General features: G+C 34.8%; 1 protein-coding gene across 5 annotated transcripts in view; it reads left to right on the forward strand.

Moving 5' to 3' along the window:
• Positions 1-22,141, forward strand: part of LOC101889444 (collagen alpha-1(XVIII) chain) — a 662,143-nt gene that overhangs the window by 319,517 nt on the left and 320,485 nt on the right. For all 5 annotated transcript variants that reach the window (XM_059124488.1, XM_059124489.1, XM_059124490.1 and 2 more), the window contains exon 5: positions 16,002-16,079. In XM_059124488.1, coding sequence (XP_058980471.1) covers positions 16,002-16,079 — 78 coding nt within the window. The remainder of the gene's footprint in view (positions 1-16,001; positions 16,080-22,141) is intronic.

Consider the following 22,141-nt stretch of genomic DNA (forward strand, 5'->3'; position numbering starts at 1 on the left):
TTTCTTACAATTTATGCAAGTCCAACTTCTTCCTTTCTGTAAAAATACCCACAAAACCCCACAGATTTTCCTTTTTCGCTTCTTAAAAAATCCACGACATTTAAAAATCAAAAAAAAAAAAAAAAAAAAAAAATTAGTAGTCCTCTTTTAAGCTCCGCAAAAGAACTTTGTGCCATTTCATTTAATAAACTACCTTATATTCATCTTGGCCTTAATTACCCTTTAAAAATGGTTTTTTATGTTTAAATAAAGATCTCTCTGCAAAAATTTACAAATTGTGCCAACATAAAATACAGTGAGCCATTCAATTTAAAAGATTTTCTGTTTTTGTTGTACTTCTTGTTGTTGTTGTTCGAGCACAAAGAGTTTGCAAACTTTTCTTACTTAAAATTCTATTTACAAAATACCCGAAAAGTCCTGTATTTCATTTTCACAGCAATGTTCCTCGAGGAAAGGCAAACTTGGGGCGAAAGAGATTTCAGAAAAAAAAACTCTGCTTTACTTTGTGTAAACAAAAACTGTAATCTCCCCTGGTGTGACCCATCCCTGTGCACACAAACAAAATGCTTAGCTCGTTGACCATTATCGCCAGAACCCCAGTTCTCCAGCCCCCTCCCTCCTGTTGCCGTCGCCATAACCATCACACAATATTGAATTAAACCAAACTTTTGCCAAACAGCTTTAAACATGAAGAGCCTTTTATTCGCCGTTATAACAATGGAGGCAACACCTTTTGTCATGTATTGTTTCTCTCCCTAAATATTGTTTTTTTTTTTTTGTTGTTGGCATAGTTGTTGTTTTTTGTTTGTCACAAAACCCCAAAAACCGAAAAAAGATGAAACAAAATGCCAAAAACACCAACAACCCCAAATTTCAATGGAAAAAAATGTACAAGTTTCGTATGCTTAAAGGGCAGTAAACATTGTTGCAGCGCCGAATTACGAATTGTTTTTAGTTTCAAGTTATAACAATTTGTTGGTTCGTAGTCATTTTGCTTCTGAATATCACATTCACGTCGGCCTTATCGAGTGGGTCTGGAACATTGTTAGTGTGGGCACACAACAATTTGTTATCTTCCAGAAAGATTTTTTAAGTTGCCTCTAAGTTATGTTTCTCATGCTTTGCAAAACTTTCGCTGATTGTTTTTACATTTGTCTTTTGTCCATATAGTAGTCGTGGAGGAAGTGTGTATTATTATCAATCCCATGATATAAATATGATACGATATTGTTTAGGGGAATAGTGCCAAAAAAATTTATTGCTGATGACTGTCTTAGAAGCTGTGATTGTGTTTTTAACTCTAAAGCATTGATGTATAGCACCCAAAGTTCCTTATACTCTCAGTTTGTTTTCTTAAACTTGTTTTATTATTCTTTATTTTGAAATATTTAATTATGTGTTGTTAAAGTATTAAAAATTAAAAATAAGACTCAAAATATTTAATAGATATTGTCTCAGTCCCCTTTGCGTTTCAATGGTCTAAACCAGTGCTGATCAACATTGGATTGACCTAATTGTACTACTCAGATTTGCGAAAATTATATTCCGGTCGAAAGAATTGTGTTCCATGATTGTCCCTTGTCAAATTTTCCCATATCTTGATAACCTTCACAATATACAACCACACCCATTATATAAATAGTAATTATCGAAATAATATTCGTTGGTCGCGTAATGGACAATTCAGCTTTCGGCAAAATGTCCTTTACGGAATAAGGCAAATAATTCTCATTTGTATTCGGTTTGGATTACGATGAGACAGGATTACTACTATATACCGGGAGCTTGCCAAAGGGTAATTAGTAATTTTCTGAATCAAATACTATTTCGTAGACTGGCTCTCTTGAAGTTGAGTGGCCGTTAGTTCATTTACACAGGGCTTCGTTTCGTTGTTCCGCAGGAGCTTCGACTCGCTATTCAGTAGCATCATCGGCTCGCTGTTCCGCAAGAGTTTCCGTAGCCTATTCCGCGAAAGTTTCGGTTCGTTGTTCCGCAGGAGTTTCGGCTCGCTGTTCTGCAAATGCCTATCGGCTCTCGAGCATATCCACAGTAAGTCGGCCAGCCTGAATGAATCCCAATAATTCGTAGAATTCCTGGACAGCTGCCTCGAGCGTATCCACAGTAAGTTGCCGAAAACGAATGAATTCCGATCCATCTTAGAAGACCAGAACCGCTCCTGAGTATCTCCAGTGGACTGTCGCCCGTCTCTGAAGACCTGGACATAAACACCCCAATTACATACTTCGGAAATCACCGAAGTTCCCGATTACCCTTAAATCAACAACATCCCTAACGCCGACGTTACTCGAACAAAAACGTCGTAATTCCTTATTATATGCAACCCGTCGACAACCAACCATAACAACCGATTACCTTCGAATCGTCACCATTGCAATTCCTGATCTTCTTCACTTGTTAACATCCGACGGTCACGCACAATCTTCTTCGAATCGTCGGTTAACCACACATCTTCCGAATACCAATCATATACAACCAGATATCGTGCCGTTTGTAACTCCTTGAAATACTCATGTCAGACCCACCAAACTATATATATTCTTGATCAGCGTAAAATTCTAAGACGATGTCCGCCTGTCTGTTGTAATCACGCTATCTTAGAAGGCTTAAATTGTGCACAAATGTGTGCATATTTTCCTAGTAGACAGGTAAAGTTTGTAAATGGGCTATGTCGGTAAGCGTTTTTGTTTGGCCCCCATATAACGGTACCTCCCTTTATTCGGTATTTTGATGATTTCAGCGACACTATTCACCCGAATTGTTTCAAATTTCGTATTCGAAGTTTGTAAGGGATATTAAAGCCTATGGCTTAAAATTTCATATACATGTCCACGGTACGGTTCGGTATTTTGATGATTTTAACGACATCATTCACTTGAATTGTTTCAAATTTGGTATTCGAAGTTTATAATGGAAACTACAGACTATGCCTAACAATTTCGCATGCAGGTCCACCTCTTCGTATAGCCCCTATATTCGGTATTTTTATGATTTTAACGAAATCATTTAACCGAATTGTTAGATACTAAAGCCTATGCCTAAAAATTTCGTATGTAGTTCCACGTCTTCGTATAGCCTCCCATATAATGGTACCTCCATTTATTCGGTATTTTGATGATTTTAGGACATTATTCGCCAGATTTGTTTCAAATTTCGTATTTGAAGATCTTAATGAGTACTACCACCTATGATAAGACCAGTAAAGAAAGTCCTAAAGTCGGGCGGGCCGACTTTATTATACCCTACACCACTTTGCTAATTTTGTAGAGCTCCACATAACAATTAAAGATTTTATAGGAGAATTCAATCATACACGCCATAATTATAATTTAAAGTTCAAAGGACTAAATATGCCGAAGCATTTGTATCTTTTAAATTCGGACTTGTATTGCCCATTTGGTGCAAAATTAATTTGAAATCAGATAAAGATATATATGGGAGCTATATCCAAATCTGAAACGATCTCGATAAAATTTGGCAAAGATATTTCTGAACTGTATTTGAAATATTGCCCTGAATATCGTTATTACGGAGTGCATATTACGGCTGTGGATAACAAATACAACAAATCAGATGAACAATATATATGGGAGCTATAGCTATATCTGAACCGATCTTCACCAAATTTGGCATACTAGCTTCTAGATTCAATTCGTTTGCATGTGCCAAATTCCATCCCATTTGGGCAAATATCAGACGTTTGGTGTACAATAAACGGTAAATCGGACGAAATTATATATGGGAGCTATATCCAAGTCTGAACCGATCTCGATAAAATTTAGCAAAGGTATTTCTGAGCTGCATTTGATATATTTCCCCAAATATTGTTGTTACAGAGTGCATATTACAGCTGCGGAGGACAAAAATAACAAATCGGATGAACAATATATATGGGAGCTATAGCTATATCTAAACCGATTTCAATCAAATTTGACATACATATTTTCAGGCTTAATTTGATTGTATGTGCGAAATTCCATACTATTCGGGCTGATATTACACGTTTCGTGCACAATAAAAGGCAAATCGGACGAAGATATATATGGGAGCTATATCTAATGTTTTACCAATTATCTCCAATTTCAATAGGGTTCGTCCTTGGGCCAAACAAATGTTGTTTGGAAAATTTCATCTCAATCGGATAATAAATGCGACCTGGACAGACGTACGGACGGACGGACAGACGGACTGACATGCATAAATCAACTCAGAAAGTGATTCTATGGAGATCCTCAAAAGTTACTATGGGTCTATATCGCTTCCTTCTCCATGTTACAAACAAATCCACAAAGACATAATACCCTTATCACTTTGTGGTGTAGGGTATAAAAATTACATCTTCGTATAGCCCCCGTATAAAGCTCATTAACTAAGAAACTTTTTTACTTGTTGCCATTAATTCTACCATCTATATTTCATTTGACAACAGAAGTTAAAAACCCAATGACAATTAGTAATGCCGACATTAATCCCAGGAAAGTATATTTTTCATTATTATGTTAAAAATGTCGATTATTTTCAATATCTGTCGTCCTAAACTAACATTTCGACACATACATTTGTATGTATTGTAAAATAAAACTAAAACGTTTAGCATATTAAATTTAAAAGAAATTGAATATTTGGATGCTAACAAAACATATTGAGTTATTGAGACCAATGACAGCTTTTAGACAATTTAAATAAACTCACCAACAAAAGAAAATGAAGACCATCAGGAACGATGGTTTACCTACATAAATAAAGAAACAGACCCAACAAAACCTCAAAAATATGGGCTTACAATGCGACAACTGTACACACATACATATATATGTATCTAAGGGATTGTTACCGTCCACAGTGTCACACGCACACAAACACAACAAACATGAATGGTCAGACTGTTGTCTTTATTTGTCCAAAACATTGATTCATTTCTTTTGTTTCGATTTGCGTTTGTCCCTTTTGTATTGAAAGGATACGGACACCAATGAAAAATAACCATTTTCACAAAATGTTTCAATTTTGTCATGAGCTGGGTGGACATTTGCCTTCCATTTTCATTGGAACATATGTTTGCACAGTGAAAAGTTGAAATGTTATTTCTAAAAAGTTATACAATAACATTTCTGGTTTCAACTTCCACTACCGATCTGTCATATCAGACAAGACCATAACTTTTTCACCGAATGTATATTTCGGTACACAACCTTTAAAATATACTATTGTATTATGATATGGTACTTTATGCAATGCTACTACTTATATTCGATCTGCGATTAATTAATGAATATAGAAAAAAGAAACAGCATAAAAATCAGACTTGTCTTTTTATACCCTCCACCATAGTATGGAAGGTATAGTAAGTTTGTCATTCCGTTTGTAACACCTCGAAATATAAATTTTAGACCCCACATATATATGTATATTCTTGAGCAGCATAAAATTCTAGGTCGATTTAGCGATGTCCTCCCGTCTGTCCATCTGTGGAAATCATTCTAGCTTCCGAACGAAATGAAGTAGATTAATAAAATTTTACTCGAATGTAAATTATGTCTGTAGGACTGTAGGTATTGAAAATGGGCCATGTACGTTTTGGTATAGCCCCCATATAATGGTACCTCACTATTTTCGGCATTTTGGTGATGTTAACGACTTATTCACCGGAAATATTTCAACTTGGGTATTTGAAGTTCGTAATGGATACTACAGCCCATGGTACAATGAAGAGAAGGTAGGTCAACTTTGAAAAAATTGCAAGTATAGAGGTCTACCTGTTTGGCTTGTAATGTCAGAAATAGTATCAAAACAATAACAAAATCAAACAACTTGTTGAATTTATTTTGAATAAATAATTGAAAACCGCGAAAACTGAATGAAAGGTCAACCCTTCTTTTCAAAACCAGGTTCTATATATCTCTAAAGGATTATTTCGCTACAAAAACTCTAGATTTTGTCGATGCATACGATGAAATAAACATTTTGAAAACATCCGAATTTGAATGTTTTCTGAACAATTTTTTTGTTATTGAAAAGAAAACACATACATAAACAAATAAAGATGACATATTAAGCCAAGAAAATAAAAACAAGTAAAAAAACATTAAGTTCGGCCGGGCCAAACTTTTAATACCCTCCACCCTAGGGTAAAAGAACATTAGAAGAAATGTGGCAAAAAACATTAAAATGCCGAATATCGGGAGGTACCGTTATATAGGGGCTACACCAACACGTGCACCTATAATTACAATGTTTCGCCACACGAACTAGGACCCATTATGACCCACAAATACCAACTTTTACACAAATCAGTGAAAAAATGTGGCATAAATCATCAAAATACCGAATATCGGGAGGTACCGTTATATGGGGACTATACCAGAACGTGGACCTATACATGCAATGTTTTGCCACACGCTCAGGGACCCGTTGTGACCTACAAATACCAATTTTCAGACAAATCCGTGAAAAAATGTGGCATAAATCATCAAAATACCGAATATCGGTAGGTACCGTTATATGGGGGCTATACCAAAACGTGGACCTATACATGCAATGTTTTGCCACACGCTCAGGGACCCGTCATGACCTACAAATACCAATTTTCAGATAAATCCGTGAAAAAATGTGGCATAAATCATCAAAATACCGAATATCGGGAGGTACCGTTATATGGGGACTATACCAGAACGTGGACCGATATATCTCATTTTCAATACCAACCATCCTAGGGACAATACACACACTTGTGCCAAATTTCAAAGGTCTACGTCAAATAATGTGGGCTCTATCGTGATTTCAACAGACAGACAGACAGACGGACAGACAGACAGACAGACAGACAGACAGACGGACATCGCTAAATCGTCTTAGAATTTTATGCTGATTATGAATATATATACTTTATGGGGTCTACGACGAATATTTAGAGGTGTATATATATACTTTATGGGGTCTACGACGAATATTTAGAGGTGTTACAAACGGAATGACAAAGTTAATATACCCTCCTACCCATGGTGGAGGGTATAAAAATGAAATCATATGGTATCATAGCCCTACCTTGATTGTACCATGCTACAGCCTATGACAGAAAATTGTCTGTGCAGGTCCACGCCTTGGTATAGCCCCCATATAACGGTAATTCCCGATATTTGGTACTTTGATGATTTTAGCGACGTTATTCACCGGAATTGTTTAAAAGTTGATATTTAAAGTTCATAATGGATACTACAGCCTATGACAGAAAATTGTCTGTGCAGGTCCACGTCTTGGTATAGCCCCCATATAACGGTACCTCCCGATATTTGTTACTTTGATGATTTTAGCGACGGTATTCACCGGAATTGTTTAAAATTTGATTTTTGAAGTTCGTAATGGTTTTTGAAGTTCAAATTTGATATTTGAAGTTCGTAATGGACACTATGACAGATAATTGTCTGCGCAGGTCCACGTCTTCGTATAGCCTCCATATATCGGTACCTGCCAATATTCGCCATTTTTATGATTTTTCCGACATTTTTCTCAGGATTTTTTTTTTTTAAATGATGACAGAAAAGTTGTCTGTGCAGGTCCACCTCCATATATTCGGTATTTTGATGATATAAGTGACATTATTCATCGATTGTTTTCAAGTTTCGCCTTTGAATATTTAATGGCTTATGACAAAAAATTGCTATGCAGGTCCACGTCGTCGTATAGATCCTAATATAAGGGCTAAATTCGGCATTTCTAACGGATTTTACTTTTGGAAAATTACCAAATTCGTTCCAAATTGTGGAGGGTATTCAAAGTTCGGCCCTGCCGAACATACAGCTTTGTTTACTTGTTTATATTAATTTATTTTTCAGGGATCGAAAAGAATAAGGAATGCCTTATAAAGAGCCATACTAGTCACACAATTCTAATGTGTATTTTGGGGTTTGTATCCAAACCAGTATTTAAAATCCAAGTGCTCAAAATATTCCCAGTGTTTGTATTTCTTTACGACACCTTAATATTGAACGCATTGGTAAGGTTCTGAAACATATTGTGTTTTAATACTGATTTACTTACTCGAACACGAAGTTGAGTACAATATTTCGAATATTTCAATATATTTTGCTATTGTGCAACTTTGTTGACTATGATTTACTGTGCAACATAAATACAGAAAATGGAATTCTAAAAAAATAGAAATAAAATCCTATCACGCATTGTGGCAAAATATAAAGCAAACATTCAACTGTTGTGGTGTAAAATAACACAGGCAAATGGATTTTTTTAGGGGAATTGTTTTTATTTTTTTGTGTTGTTGTTATTTCAGCAAGTTGTAGCCTTATGGCCAAAATGTGCCTCATCGAAACGATGATGAAATCTGTTTTAGAACATTTGGAATCGATGAAGTCATGTCTATCCGTCCGTCTATCTGGCTTGTTCATGTGATAACTCTCTAAAGGGTTTAGTCCAAACTTTGTACATCGGAATATCTTTATAAGCCTTAGTTTTGCTTAGCAATAAAAATAAAGAATATCGGTTCATTTCTTCTTTCTCTTCCTTTGAAACAGTGAAATTACTTCCAGATTTGGTTTATTTTAATATTTCTTTCAATATTATTTATTGTGGGAAAATTGTACAACAAAAACCAAATTTCATGGAAAACAAACCGACTCCACGAAAAAGGCCACATTTCATAAGGCCTAGACCCACGCAATAACTAAAATCAGGTGGTATATTTGTATAAGGGCTATTCCAAACCGTGAACCTAAAGTGATTGTTTTTTGCTAGAAGAGCTTCTACATAATGTGAACTCAAAATACCAAAATGTGACGAAATGGAAATGGAAAATATGACAAAAACGTATGTAATATTTAAAATCTGAGTCGACTTGCACGAAAACTAAACAAAAAATTGTCCAAAATAACCTATTTTTTAAACTCATTATTCTTGAATTTATCCAAAGCCCTCTAGAAATTCAAAGCTCCTTGTTAAATGTTGGAACATATATTTCGGCATACATGTATGGTTGTATAAAACAGTTGAAAAATTTGACCTGAGATTCTGATACTGTTTTGGAGTTAAATCCACTTGAAGTTTTCTAAAAAATTTCCAATATAGCTATTGGACATTGATATTATGCAGTACATTCGGAAAAAGTGTTAAATTAGTCGAGAATGTTTTTTTTTTAATTTGTGATGTTTTGTTCAAAATCTCAAAATGAAATCTGATCTGGAAAATGTTGTCCTTTGACTTTTTCCCCCCAAAAAGTTAAGTATTAAAAGAGATTAATTGAATATATCGGATTGTATTTGAAACGTGTTATATGAGCAGTAAAAAAGTAAACTCATATTTTCCACTTGTAATATATAAATTTGGATTGGTATTTTATTAAAAACCGTTTTAATTAGTAGTATATGATGATTATGTGAAATGTTTCTTTTTTTGACACTATCCACCTGAATTGAAATTTTATGTTACTTTCCCGCATCAATCATGCAAATGAATATTTTAAAAAAGGGACCAAAAGAGAGAAAATAGCGAGAACAGGAACCTGCATCAGTAATTTTCTGCTGTACCGATTCCAAACTTTAAATACGAAATTTAAAGCAATTCTGGCAGCAAATATCATTAAAATACCAAAAAAAAAAATAGTAAGGAAAAGTTAAAAGTCCCTATGGTACCCTACACCACTGTGCATATTTGGTAGAGCTCCCGTAACAAAATAATTTATATGAATTAGATCATACCTCCTATCAGCAGTTAAAGTTTGGTTTCAGAGGAAATTAATATATGGGAGGTATATTTAATTCTGAATCGATTTCCACCAAAATTGAGATTGACATTTTTATCTTTTATAGCAAATAACATTGCTAAAGAGTGCATGATATCACTCCGCGAAGTATTATATTAAAAATATATATATCCTAGCCGAGTTCCATAAAATGGAAACGTACGTCCCGAAATTAACTCCATTTGAGCTGATAATAGACATATAATAAACCTGAAATCAAGCTGAAGATATATATGGGAGCTATATCAAAATCGTAGCCGATCTCGATAAAATTTCGCAGTGGTATTTTCGATATCTGGTATCAAATATCAATGTTGTCGAATGCATATTACGGATCTGAGGAACTTAAACACCAAATCGGATGAAACATTTATATGAGAGCTATAGCTATATCTGAACCGATTTTCAAAATTTGATTTTCCAAATTTGAAGTACTTTCTTCTAGACTAAATTCGGTCGAATGTACCAAAATTCAGGTCAGTTAGACTGATATTGGCCATTTAATGCACATTTAATCCGAAATCGGTTAAAGATATATATGGGAGCTATGTACAAATCTGAACCGATCTTGATAAAATTTGACAAATGCATTTCTGGGCTGTATCTGATATCTGGAACCGAAAGTCAGCCAGACCACTCCTTCCTGTACCTCCCCCACAACAGGTCAATATTTTGAATAATTATATATTTTATAAAATGAAAAAAACCACCAGATTCTCTTCAAATTTCACACATCCCTACATTTTTATACCCTACACCACAAGGTGGTCAGGGTATTATGTCTTTGTGCATTTGTTTGTAACAGGCAATAGGAAACGAGATAGACCCATAATTCCTTTTGATGATCTGCATAGAATCACTTTCTGAGTTGATTTATGCATGTCAGTCCGTCTGTCCGTCTGTCCGTCCGTCTGTCCTGGGGGCTGGGGGCAATATTTATAATTGGTATCCAATATTCAGAATTTCGATAATTTTCGTAGTGGGTGCCATCAACTGCAGCAGAAATTATCTATATGGTCAGAGGTACCTCCTGATATTTGGTATTCTAATGATTTTAACCGTATTTTTCAACGGAATTTCCAGAAATCGGGTATTGCGAGTTCCTTACTACAGGTATAACATATACTGTGCAAATACTGGTTCAACGCACTTATAGACATACTAGCTGAAACGGGCGCGCTTCGCTACTCCTTTTGATTTTATATGCATTCAAAATTTTATGTACGAATATTTTGTGGCTAAAAAAAATAATAAAAGAAATTCAAGAATTTAAAAAAAACGTAATTATTGTAAGACTTTAATGCGTAAACAAACAAAGCTATCCACGAGAAAAGCAGGAACATGCCAAATTTAGTCCGCATATACGAAGAGCTTGCCCTTCGGATTTATTAATTTCATAGCAAATGCCAAGTGTGCAGGAAACTGCAATCTTTTGAAGTTAAGTGGAATTTCTGTTGCTATTAAAGAATTCGAGGTAGCAACATACTTCCCCATAACAATCGTATACTCAATTAAAATTTTGTGTAGTTTTTATACCCTACACCACAAGGTGGTCAGGGTATTATGTCTTTGTGCATTTGTTTGTAACAGGCAAAAGGAAACGAGATAGACCCATAGTTCCTTTTGATGATCTGCATAGAATCACTTTCTGAGTTGATTTATGCATGTCAGTCCGTCCGTCTGTCCATGTATTCTTGTGAACAAAATGCAAGTCGCATTTATTATCCGATTGAGATGAAACTTTGCAAACAACATTTGTTTGGCCCAAGGACGAACCCTATTGAAATTGGAGATAATCGGTAAAAATTTAGATATAGCTCTCATATATATCTTCGTCCGATTTGCCTTTTATTGTGCACCAAACGTGTAATATCAGCCCGAATTGTATGAAATTTTGCACATACAACCAAATTAGGCCTGAAAATAAGTATGTCAAATTTGATCGAAATCGGTTCAGATATAGCTATAGCTGCCATATATATTGTTCATCCGATTTGTTATTTTTGTCCTCCGCAGCCGTAATATGCACTCTGTAACAACAATATTTGGGGAAATATATCAAATGCAGCTCAGAAATACCTTTTTTATTTTTTGTCGAGATCGGTTCAGATTTGGATATAGCTCCCATATATAACTTCGTCCGATTTACCATTTATTGTGCACCAAACGTCTAATATTTTTCCAAATGGGATGGAATTTGGCACATACGACCGAATTTAGTCTAGAAGGTAGTATGCCAAATTTGGTGAAGATCGGTTCAGATATATTTATATATATTTGGATATAGCTCCCATATATAACTTCGTCCGATTTACCATTTATTGTGCACCAAACGTCTAATATTTGTCCAAATGGGATGGAATTTGGCACATACGACCGAATTTAGTCTAGAAGGTAGTATGCCAATTTGGTGAAGATCGGTTCAGATATATTTATAGCTCCTATATATATTGTTCATCCGATTTATTGTATTTGTTACCCACAGCCGTAATATGCACTCCGTAACAACGATATTCAGGGAAATATATCAAATACAGCTCAGAAATATCTTTGCCAAATTTTATCGAGATCGGTTCAGATTTGAAATGGACAATACAAGTCCGAATTTAAAAGATACAAATGCTTCGGCATATTTAGTCCTTTGAATTTTAAAATATAATTATAATCATAGCGTGTATGATTGAATTCTCCCATAAAAACTTTTAATTATTAAGTGGAGCTCAACTAAATTAGCAAAGTAGTGTAGGGTATCATAAAATCGGCCCCGCCCGACTTTAGGACTTTCTTTACTGGTTTTAATTGCAATTCAAAGGTAAAGTTATGGACTCGAAAATGAACCGAATAAGGAAGTGTATGTATATCACTTTGGGTCTTTGGGTCTCAGATTCAAATTATTGAATAAATTTCATTCCCTAACAAATTGTTTCAATAATTTGCTCTTTGTTTCTTAGAAATATTTGTTACCTCAATACATTTTAGCTATTTTCTGTTAAAGGGGTAACAATTTTAACTCAATGCCTGAAAATAAAACGCAGTTTTTGTGCAATACATGGTTACAACATTTCTCAAATGCCATGATGAGAAACAAGAAATGGAGCGTTAGAATAACACCACAAACAAAGTTCTTGGTTTAGCAATGGAAACTCCAGCATCATCATCATCGTCATAGATGGCATTGATGCCACCACTACAGATCCTTTTATATCATATTCACTCATCCAAAACATTCAGTAGAAGAAGAGAGAGCGCATGTTCAGCATTTTTGTGTTTTTGTCACAGTTGCAGTAAAAACATGACACAAAAAGACAACAACAACAACAAAATGAAAAGCGAAACATGTTGACACATACATAGCTATAGTTAATGTTTAGCTTGACAAGCATAACTTCGGCTAATGGTTTGCTTATAGATTACACTACGCAACAAGACGGTGTGCATTTGAAGTTGGTTTTTCCTTGTGTCGAATAGTAGAAAATACAAAACTTATTTTGTAAAAATTACAATATATTTCATTGGAAAAATTAATTATTTTTAATAAGGCAGTAAAATAATTTTGGTTTAATATGATTTCTATATTGTCATTATACCCTAGACATATGGCTAATCGAAATAACGGTTTTGGACCCTAGGTCTCTTTGGACCAAATCCGTTTCAGGACATTTGGATTCGATCTAGCGATGTCCGTCCGTGCGTCTGTTTGTCTGTCTGGCTGGCTGTTGCGCTCGATAACTCTCGAAGGGAGTATCCGATTTGATCCAAACTTGGTACATCGTAATATTTTTGTCAAACTTAGATGGAGTTCGGAGGTGGAAAAGATCGGCCAACTCCCTTTGGTGCCTCCCCCATAAAGGTCGAAATTTTCAAAAAAAAATATTTTACTGTAAATCATAATATTTGCAGATGAGAAAATGGACAATATCGGTCCACTCCATCAAGTACCTCCCCCCGCAAAGGGTCAACATTTTGAATAATTATAACTCTTATAGAATGTGATCACAAAATTTTGAATATCCATGAAGCTCATGAAACATGAAGTTAACATCCGATCCCAGTTAGATTTGGCACATCTCAATATTTCTATAAACACAAGAGAAGATAAAGATGGTAGAGATCGGATCATTTCTTCTGGTACCTCCCCCACAAAGGGTCATAATTTTGAATATCCATGAAGCTCTTAAAACGCGAACTTAACATCGAATTCCATTCAGATTTTCCACATATACATATTTCTATCAACATCAGATCTGTTATAAAGATTGTAGAGATTGGTCCACTCGTTCTAGTACCTCCCCCACAAAAGGTCAACTTTTTGAATATTCATGAAGATCATAAAACACGTAGTTAACATCCGATTCCATTCAAAATTGGCACATCTCAATATTTTTATCAACACAAGATCTGTTGTAACGATGGTAGAGATAGGACCATTCCTTCTGGTATCTCCCCCACAAAGGGTCAAAATTTTGAATAACCAAAACTATTATAAAATCCGAAGTTAGTATCCGGTTCTCTTCATATTTCACATATACCATTACTTCTACACGTATGTTATGCTGTAAATATGGGACTTGTCGGTCAACTCCTTGTGGTACCTCCCCCACAAAGGGTCAAAATTTTGAATATCCATGAAACTCATAAAACGCGAATTTAACATCCGATTCTCAATATTTCTATCAACACAATATTTGGTACAAATATGGTAGAGAGATCGGAACACTTCTTATAGTACCTCCCCCACATAGGGTTCAAGATTTTGAAAAACAAAACGCTCAAAGAAAGCGAAATAATCATCTAACTCTCTTCAAATTTCAAACAAACATTTTTGCTAACTCAAGATCGGTTGTGAAGATGATATATATCTGCGAACCCCCTCTTGTTACACACCCGCAAAAGTTCACAATTTTCAATACATTTACCTGTCATAATTGCTAAACAAGACAGCGATTCTTTACAACTTGCCATATCTAAATATTTTTCTCAACCAGAAACCTGAGATGAATATGGAATTTATGAGATGGCATAAAAATGGATATAAATGTTCGATTTTCTTGTAATTTTGCCCATACCAATATTGAAATGTGAAAATGGAATACATCGGTCACTCACGCACATTTCAATATTTCATCAAAATTATCACATATCTCATATAAAAGAAGTAGTCGATGTAGTCGGAAACTTGCACCATTCCTTCGGAACCTACTTTATAGAGTAATCAAAACATAAGTCAAAATATATATAAATCTCTCGGCAATACCTACTTATACTTTTTAACTTGTTTTATTTAATCATTAACATATGTGCTCTTTTAATTCCATTATTTTTTTAGAATGTAGTCCTTAAATAATTTACTTCTATGATATTGACTTTTTCGCATAGAAGTTTTAAAAAGCAGAATTTTTCCTCAAATGGTAACGTTTTGTTGTACAGTGTTGAAGGCAAACGAATACTGTTGCACTGGTTGCATTTTCCTGCTTTCTTTGTGAAACGAATAGAAGCCTGTGGTAGAACTCCAGTTAGGATGAAATAGCGTTCCCCATATACTACGTTCTGATTTACCACGATTATGACGATGATGATGACGACGACGATGGCTTGTGAAAAATGCATACCTTTGGGGTGCAAATGACAATGTTTCAGATGGGTTTGTTTGCGTAGGTGGATGTTGCAGACTTGACGTTCTACAATATTTTGACTTAGAGTTGTTACAGTACGGGCATCGTTGTTCCCTAGATGTTGTTCTGCTGCTGCTGTTCTTATGTCAGTTGCTGATATTCTCATGTTTGTGTTGACATTGTTGTTGGCAGCTATACTGTTTTCTTTTGTTAAGTGGCAGAACATTGTCATTTATTTAATTTTGTTGACAGTTTTCTTACTGATGCTACCGATGATGTGTCAAAATAACAGAAATGATTAATTCATATTTTTCCACTCTTTGTTTTTGGTGCATTTGGCAAGGGATGTGTTTTGAACAGCTGTAGTTAGTTTTTCCAGAAATTTTGCTACATGACGATAATAAGGAAACATTAGTTTTCCTGATTTTTATCACATAATTTTATATGGTCTTCAGATTCATTATGACATTAAATATTGTTTTCAAAGAAAATTTTATGGAAATATTTAAAATTAAATATATATACAAATCTCATTTATCGTTTGGCTCTCAAGAAGGAAAATTTAATGCGTTATTAAAATTTACATACTTAAAATATAAAATACCTATTTTCTTAATCAGGGATTTTTACAAAAACTCAATGTTTATGGTAACCCAGAAGCTTTATCCATAACTTGTATACCTCAGCCCAAGGAAACGGTAAGTTGCATTTTATATTTTTATACCCTACAACACTATGTGTTGGGGGTATTTTACATTTATCTTTCAGAAAAAAAGAAACTTATAAACTAAATCGGATCAATTGTCGATTAGTGGAACCATATCAAACACCAGTCGCGTATATTTTAGAGAACTATTTTTGTGTATATACATAAATAAATACATTTCAATTTTTTTTTTTTAAATTTTATGAAATGAAAGCAAAAAATGTCGGGAATAGCATCAAATTTTAGAATAAGTTTAGATTTGTTTGAATTTGTGACCTTTGGCACGAATTATGGCCATCAAACGGTCAATGAAACCGTCTCACGATGTCCGAATGTTGCTCTGCGGTATTTTGACCCATTCCCGGCGAAGCGTTTGCTTGAGGTGATCGACACTTTGGATTGGTATCCGGAGATTTTGGTGGCCATTTTGCCCTGGAAATGAAGCGAGGAACCCCATTTTCAATGGCTTTACCCCGAACTCATTTTTCAATATTTGCCAAATGGAGTATTGCGATATGTTCAGCTCACGAGCCACTGCGACGCGGGTTTCGTTTAAGTCGTTTCTTTACTTTTTGAACCATTTCTGCAGATGTTGATGTTTCCTAACTTCCGCTTCCTTGACGTCAGGGCTACGCTACCAGTATCACGGTAACGAGCGATGGTACGAGACATAAAAGATTTATTCACATTTAAATGCTGGAGTGCTCTAATGATAATCACTTGTGGTTTTCCTTGACGTCAGGGCTACGCTACCAGTATCACGGAGTGCTGGAGTGCTCTAATGATAATCACTTGTGGTTTTCCAGTCAAATATAAAGAAATCACACTATCACGCTTGAATTCCATCACGAATAACTTTTTTTCTGGAAAATTCTCACTAAAATGCTTTTGTACGCTTGTAAACAATATAATGGGCTGTCACTGAAATTACACTCGAAATTACAGCAGTCTGAAGTTGGTTGCAGTTTTTTCATCTCACACTGTATATGTTTCATCGCAATTAATATTGAGACCCTCCACAGCCTTGATATGCACTCTATGTCAATGAGGTTATGAGAGAAATAACAGAAAGAGAGAGGGGGGGGTGGTGGTCCTTTATATTTCATCGTCACACCAGATCTTGCCTTAATGGGGGAGGTATCGGAAGGAGTGGATGTATATATTCCATGTACACACCAGATCTTGCAATATAACTGAATTTATAGACATCGTAAAGAGGTAGAGTCCTGAGTAGAGTCTAGATTTTATCATTGTCCTAACCTTGCATAAAATGATTACCTCACCCCGAATTTGGTTAACATTTTCACATTTATGTTTGGGTTTTTCAAAATAAAGTATTGAGCCGAAACTACTGAATTTGTTATTTTTCGCATAAAGATATAATCATTTATTTTAATGGTATATTTTTTTGAGACAATCCTATTCCTATTCTTAATATTCACTTTCCTCAAGATCACTCTTAATCTCATAATAAAAGTGTATTTTTCTAACAAATTCGTCACAAATACACCAAAAAATTTGTATTAAAAACTTTTAATTTTTTTTCACAATTAAATCGGTTATATCATAAAATCACTTAATCACGCAGCGTTTAAAAATTATCGATTATTATTTTTTTTAATTCATTCATTTAAATGTTCTCTGAGGCTTATATAATAATATTAAATGAAAATAAAAATGGCTCGCTTATCATCATCACCTGCACCTCCCAGATATATGGCATATAATACAACTACATATACATATGCATGTATATGTGTGCATATAGTTTTTAAAAATCTTTAGGAAAAAATCGACTGTTTACATTAAAGCGTATGTGAATATAAAACAATGACAAACCATTATCATGGTCACCATGACACAATTCTTAAACATGGAAATTAAAAATGGAGGGATAGCATATTATTTCAGTTATGCACTGCAGGGTAGGAATGTACATTTCGTGTGTTTTTTCCATTTTGGCTATATGGATTAATCCATTTGGAATCCATAGAAATAACAATAGCAAATAATTATAAAAATCTAAATGAACTCGTATTTTAACTAATAATTAAAATATATGGAGCACACGACTTTTTTCTAATTGCTTTTTTTTTGGCAAGGCGGTTAGTGATTTGTTGGGTCACATACAGATATAAGGAAAGAATAATTCGGCCAATTTTGTTTGATTATTTTTACGCCATATGGAGGAGTGTAGGCAGAGACATTATTTGATTTGATGTTTGGTGTTGCAAATTATACATGTCGGTCCATGCCAAGGTATAGCCTCCTATAACGGTACCATATGATTTTCGTTATTTTGGATAATTAAATGAGCTGTGCGAAGTTTCGTTCTATTGGGCCATAAATGCGTCAGGCATAAATTGACTCAGAATGTGACTTTATGCAGATCACCAAAATGAACTATGTCCTAAATTTTTATTTTCGTTGTTACAAACAAATGCACAAAGACCAAATACCTTGTACCACAGCGTGGTGTAGGTTATCAACTTCAGTGTACAAGGTGAGATAAACAAACTGCAACAAAGTCAAACGCCATATTTTTTTATTAATTTTTTTTTAATTTTATTGCATGAAAACAAAAAATGTTGGAAATAGCACCAAATATTAGAATAAGTTTAGATTTGTTCGAATTGGTCACATTTGGCACGAGTTATGGCCTTCAAACGGCCAACGAAGCCGTCACACGCAGCCCGAGGCGCTTGCTTGAGGTTATCGACCGTTGGGTATTTTTTACGGCCAACCTTGCTTTCCAAAATACTACAATAGTACAACGGATTGGTAACCGGAGATTTTGGTGGCCATTGTGCCTTGGAAATGAAGCGAGGAACCTCATTTTGAAACCATTCTTGGATGGCGCTTGGATGGTGCTGAGTCCTGTTGGAATGTCCAAGGTTTGTGGCCAAATTGTTTGCGTGCCCAAGAATCCAGAACATTTTCGCGATAATATTCGGCATTTATTCTGATGCCACGGTCGATTAATACGAGCGGGCCACACCATCACTATGGCCGGGGCTTGAGTTCTGGTGGCCAACCGAAGGTGCACATTTTCAGCTGACCTCTTTGGCAAGTAAACACGATCAATGTGTTTGTTTACAAACTGCTGAACAACGAATGTTTTCTCATCGGAGAAGACCAAATTCGGTAGTTCACCACTTTCGGCCAAGCGGAGCAACTTTTTAGCTCTTCTGAGTTCTGTTGCTGTGTAAGTTCTTGCACATTTTGGAATTTCAATGGCTTTACCTAGAGCTCATGTTTTAATATTTGCCGAATGGAATCTTGCAAGTTTCGATCAAGTTGCTTCTTTACTTTTCGAACCATTTCTGCTGATGTTGCTGTTTTCTTCCGTCCAATTCCTTGACGTCGGGCTACGCTACCAGTATCACGGTAACGAGCGATGGTACGAGACACAAACGATTTATTCACATTTAAATGCTGGAGTGCTCTAACGATAGCCACTTATTGTTTTCCAGCCAAATATAAAGAAATCATACAATCATCATAGAAATCATGAGCTGTCAATGGAATAATTCAATAGCTGTCGGGCGAGTGGTGTAGAAATGACAGCAGTCTGAAGTTGGTTTCAGTTTTTACTTATGGGGTCTAAAATTCAAAAAACGTTAGCTAATTGCATTCAAAATAGGGTTTTAAACTCGAAAAAAATTTATATTTTATTTTTATTTTACTAAGATGTGCATTGTTTTAAAGTTAGAAATTGAATAATATGTCATATGAAGAAACGTGTTTGCTTCAACACATTTTCCTTTATTTTTTTACAATAATATAAACAAATTTTTCGTGCAAAATATTTAAAAAAAATCTTATTTCCAATTCATTTAATCGTAATGTATTTGTAGATCGCATAGAAACATAACAGGTCGCGAGTTACAATACTCCAATCATGCGTTTCAACATGTGTTCAATTTGTAAAGAAAAGCCCATCTATTTATTATGATAATAATCAGACCACACTTGCTGCCATTAAAATTTTCCGTTGAAGGTATTAATTAATAATACTCTTTACATTGTGTTTCCATCGCCATAAAAGCAACTGCATATTTATACACGCTTCCATATGTGTGCACATCGGTAAATTAAGTCATCAAAATTTCTTTGTGCAACACTTACACTTGAAGAAATATCAAGGAGTTATATTTAAGATGATCGAAGTTGGTGAAGTTATGTAATGTTACATAGTATTTATACCTTAAACTGCAGGGTGGTACAGGGAATTATGCCTTGTGAAAACTTGCAAAAGAGGCGACAACATGGAACTGTAGCTACCTTTGATGATCTGTATATTACTTTTCGTTGAAATTTTTGATAATCTGATTTAAACACTGGATAGACCTGTTCGCCCCATTTCACGTTAATTTTATGTCCACATAGAGGGGATTTGGCACATTTAAAAAAAAAATCAGCACGGAGATTAGTCCAATAAAAGGTTGAGTTACAATTTCACATATGAGTCAATCAACTCCGTAATATGCTTTCCATAAACTCAATACAATACCAAAAATCAGTTTCCATTTTCAGAAGGAAAGGAGGTTGGTATCCATATAATGGTACCACACGATTTTGAAATAATATTTTAGTGAAAACCTAAATATTTTAAACACTTGAATTTTGTAACAAATTTTTACTGAAATTATCGACGTTGATCGGAAATTCATTTTATACACTACACCACAAAGTGGTAAATTTATGCATGCCAGTCCGTATTTATTATCCGATTAAGATGAAATTTTCCAAACTATATTTGTTTGGCCTAAGGACGAACCTTTTTGAAGTTGGAGATAATCGGTTGAAAATTAGATATAGTTCCCCTATATATCTAAAGTCGATTTCGGGTTAATTGTGCACCAAATGGCCAATATCAATCCTAATGACCTAATTTTTGGCACATCCGACCGATTTCAGTCTAGAAGCAAGTACATCAAATTTGGTGAAGATCGGTTCAGATATAGCTTTAGGTGTTTAAGTCCCTCACATTCGTAATATGAATTCGACAACAATGATATTTTGTACCGGATATCAGATACAACCCAGAAATACCTCTGCCAAATTTTATCAAGATAGGTTTAGATTTATAAATACCATATATATCTTCAACCGATTTTGGGTTAATTGTTCACCAAATGGCCAATATCAGTCCAACTGACGAATTTTGGCATATCCTACTGAAATCGATTCAGATATAGCTAAAGTTCTTATATATATATTTTATCCGATTTGGTCTTTAAGTTCCTCACATTCGTAATATGCACTCCACAACAGCGATATTTAGTACCAGATATCAGATACAGCCCAGAAATACCTCTGCCAAATTTTATCAAGATCTCTTCATATTTGGATATAGCTCCCATATATTCATCCGATTTGGGTTAATTGTGCACCAAATGGCCAATATCAGTTAAAATTACCTTAATTTTGGCACATCCTACCAAATTCAGTCTGGAAGCAAGTACAACAAATTTGGTGAAGATTGGTTCAGATTTAGATATAGCTCCCGTATATATGTTTCATCCGATTTGGTCTTTATGTGCCTCACATTCGTAATATGCATTCGACAACAATGATATTTGGTACCAGATATCTTATAGAGCTCGGAAATACATATGCCAAATTTTATTGAGATCGGCTCAGATTTGGATATAGGTCCCATATATCCTTAATCCGATTTCAGGTTTATTGGCTAATGTCAGCCAAAATGGAGTTAATTTCGGGACGTACTTTCCCATTTAATGGATTCGGTTCCTAATAATTTTTTTTATATAATCATTCTCGAAGTAATACCATGCACTCTATAGCAATGTTATTTGGTATTAAAGATGAAAATGTCATTCTCAAATTTGGTGGAAATCGGTTCAGAATTTGATATGCCTCCCATATATTAGTTCCCTCCCAATTATATTAGTTCCTTCCAAATTAGAACTGCTCAAAGGCCAAATAAAAATTATTTTGTGATATATTAATTCTTTTGACACGGGAGCGCTATTAAATATGCATAGTGGTCTAGGGTATCATATAGTCGGCCCCTCCTGAATTTTGACT

This window comes from Musca domestica, unplaced genomic scaffold (assembly GCF_030504385.1).
Source record: "Musca domestica strain aabys unplaced genomic scaffold, Musca_domestica.polishedcontigs.V.1.1 29, whole genome shotgun sequence".
Classification (NCBI taxonomy): domain Eukaryota; kingdom Metazoa; phylum Arthropoda; class Insecta; order Diptera; family Muscidae; genus Musca; species Musca domestica.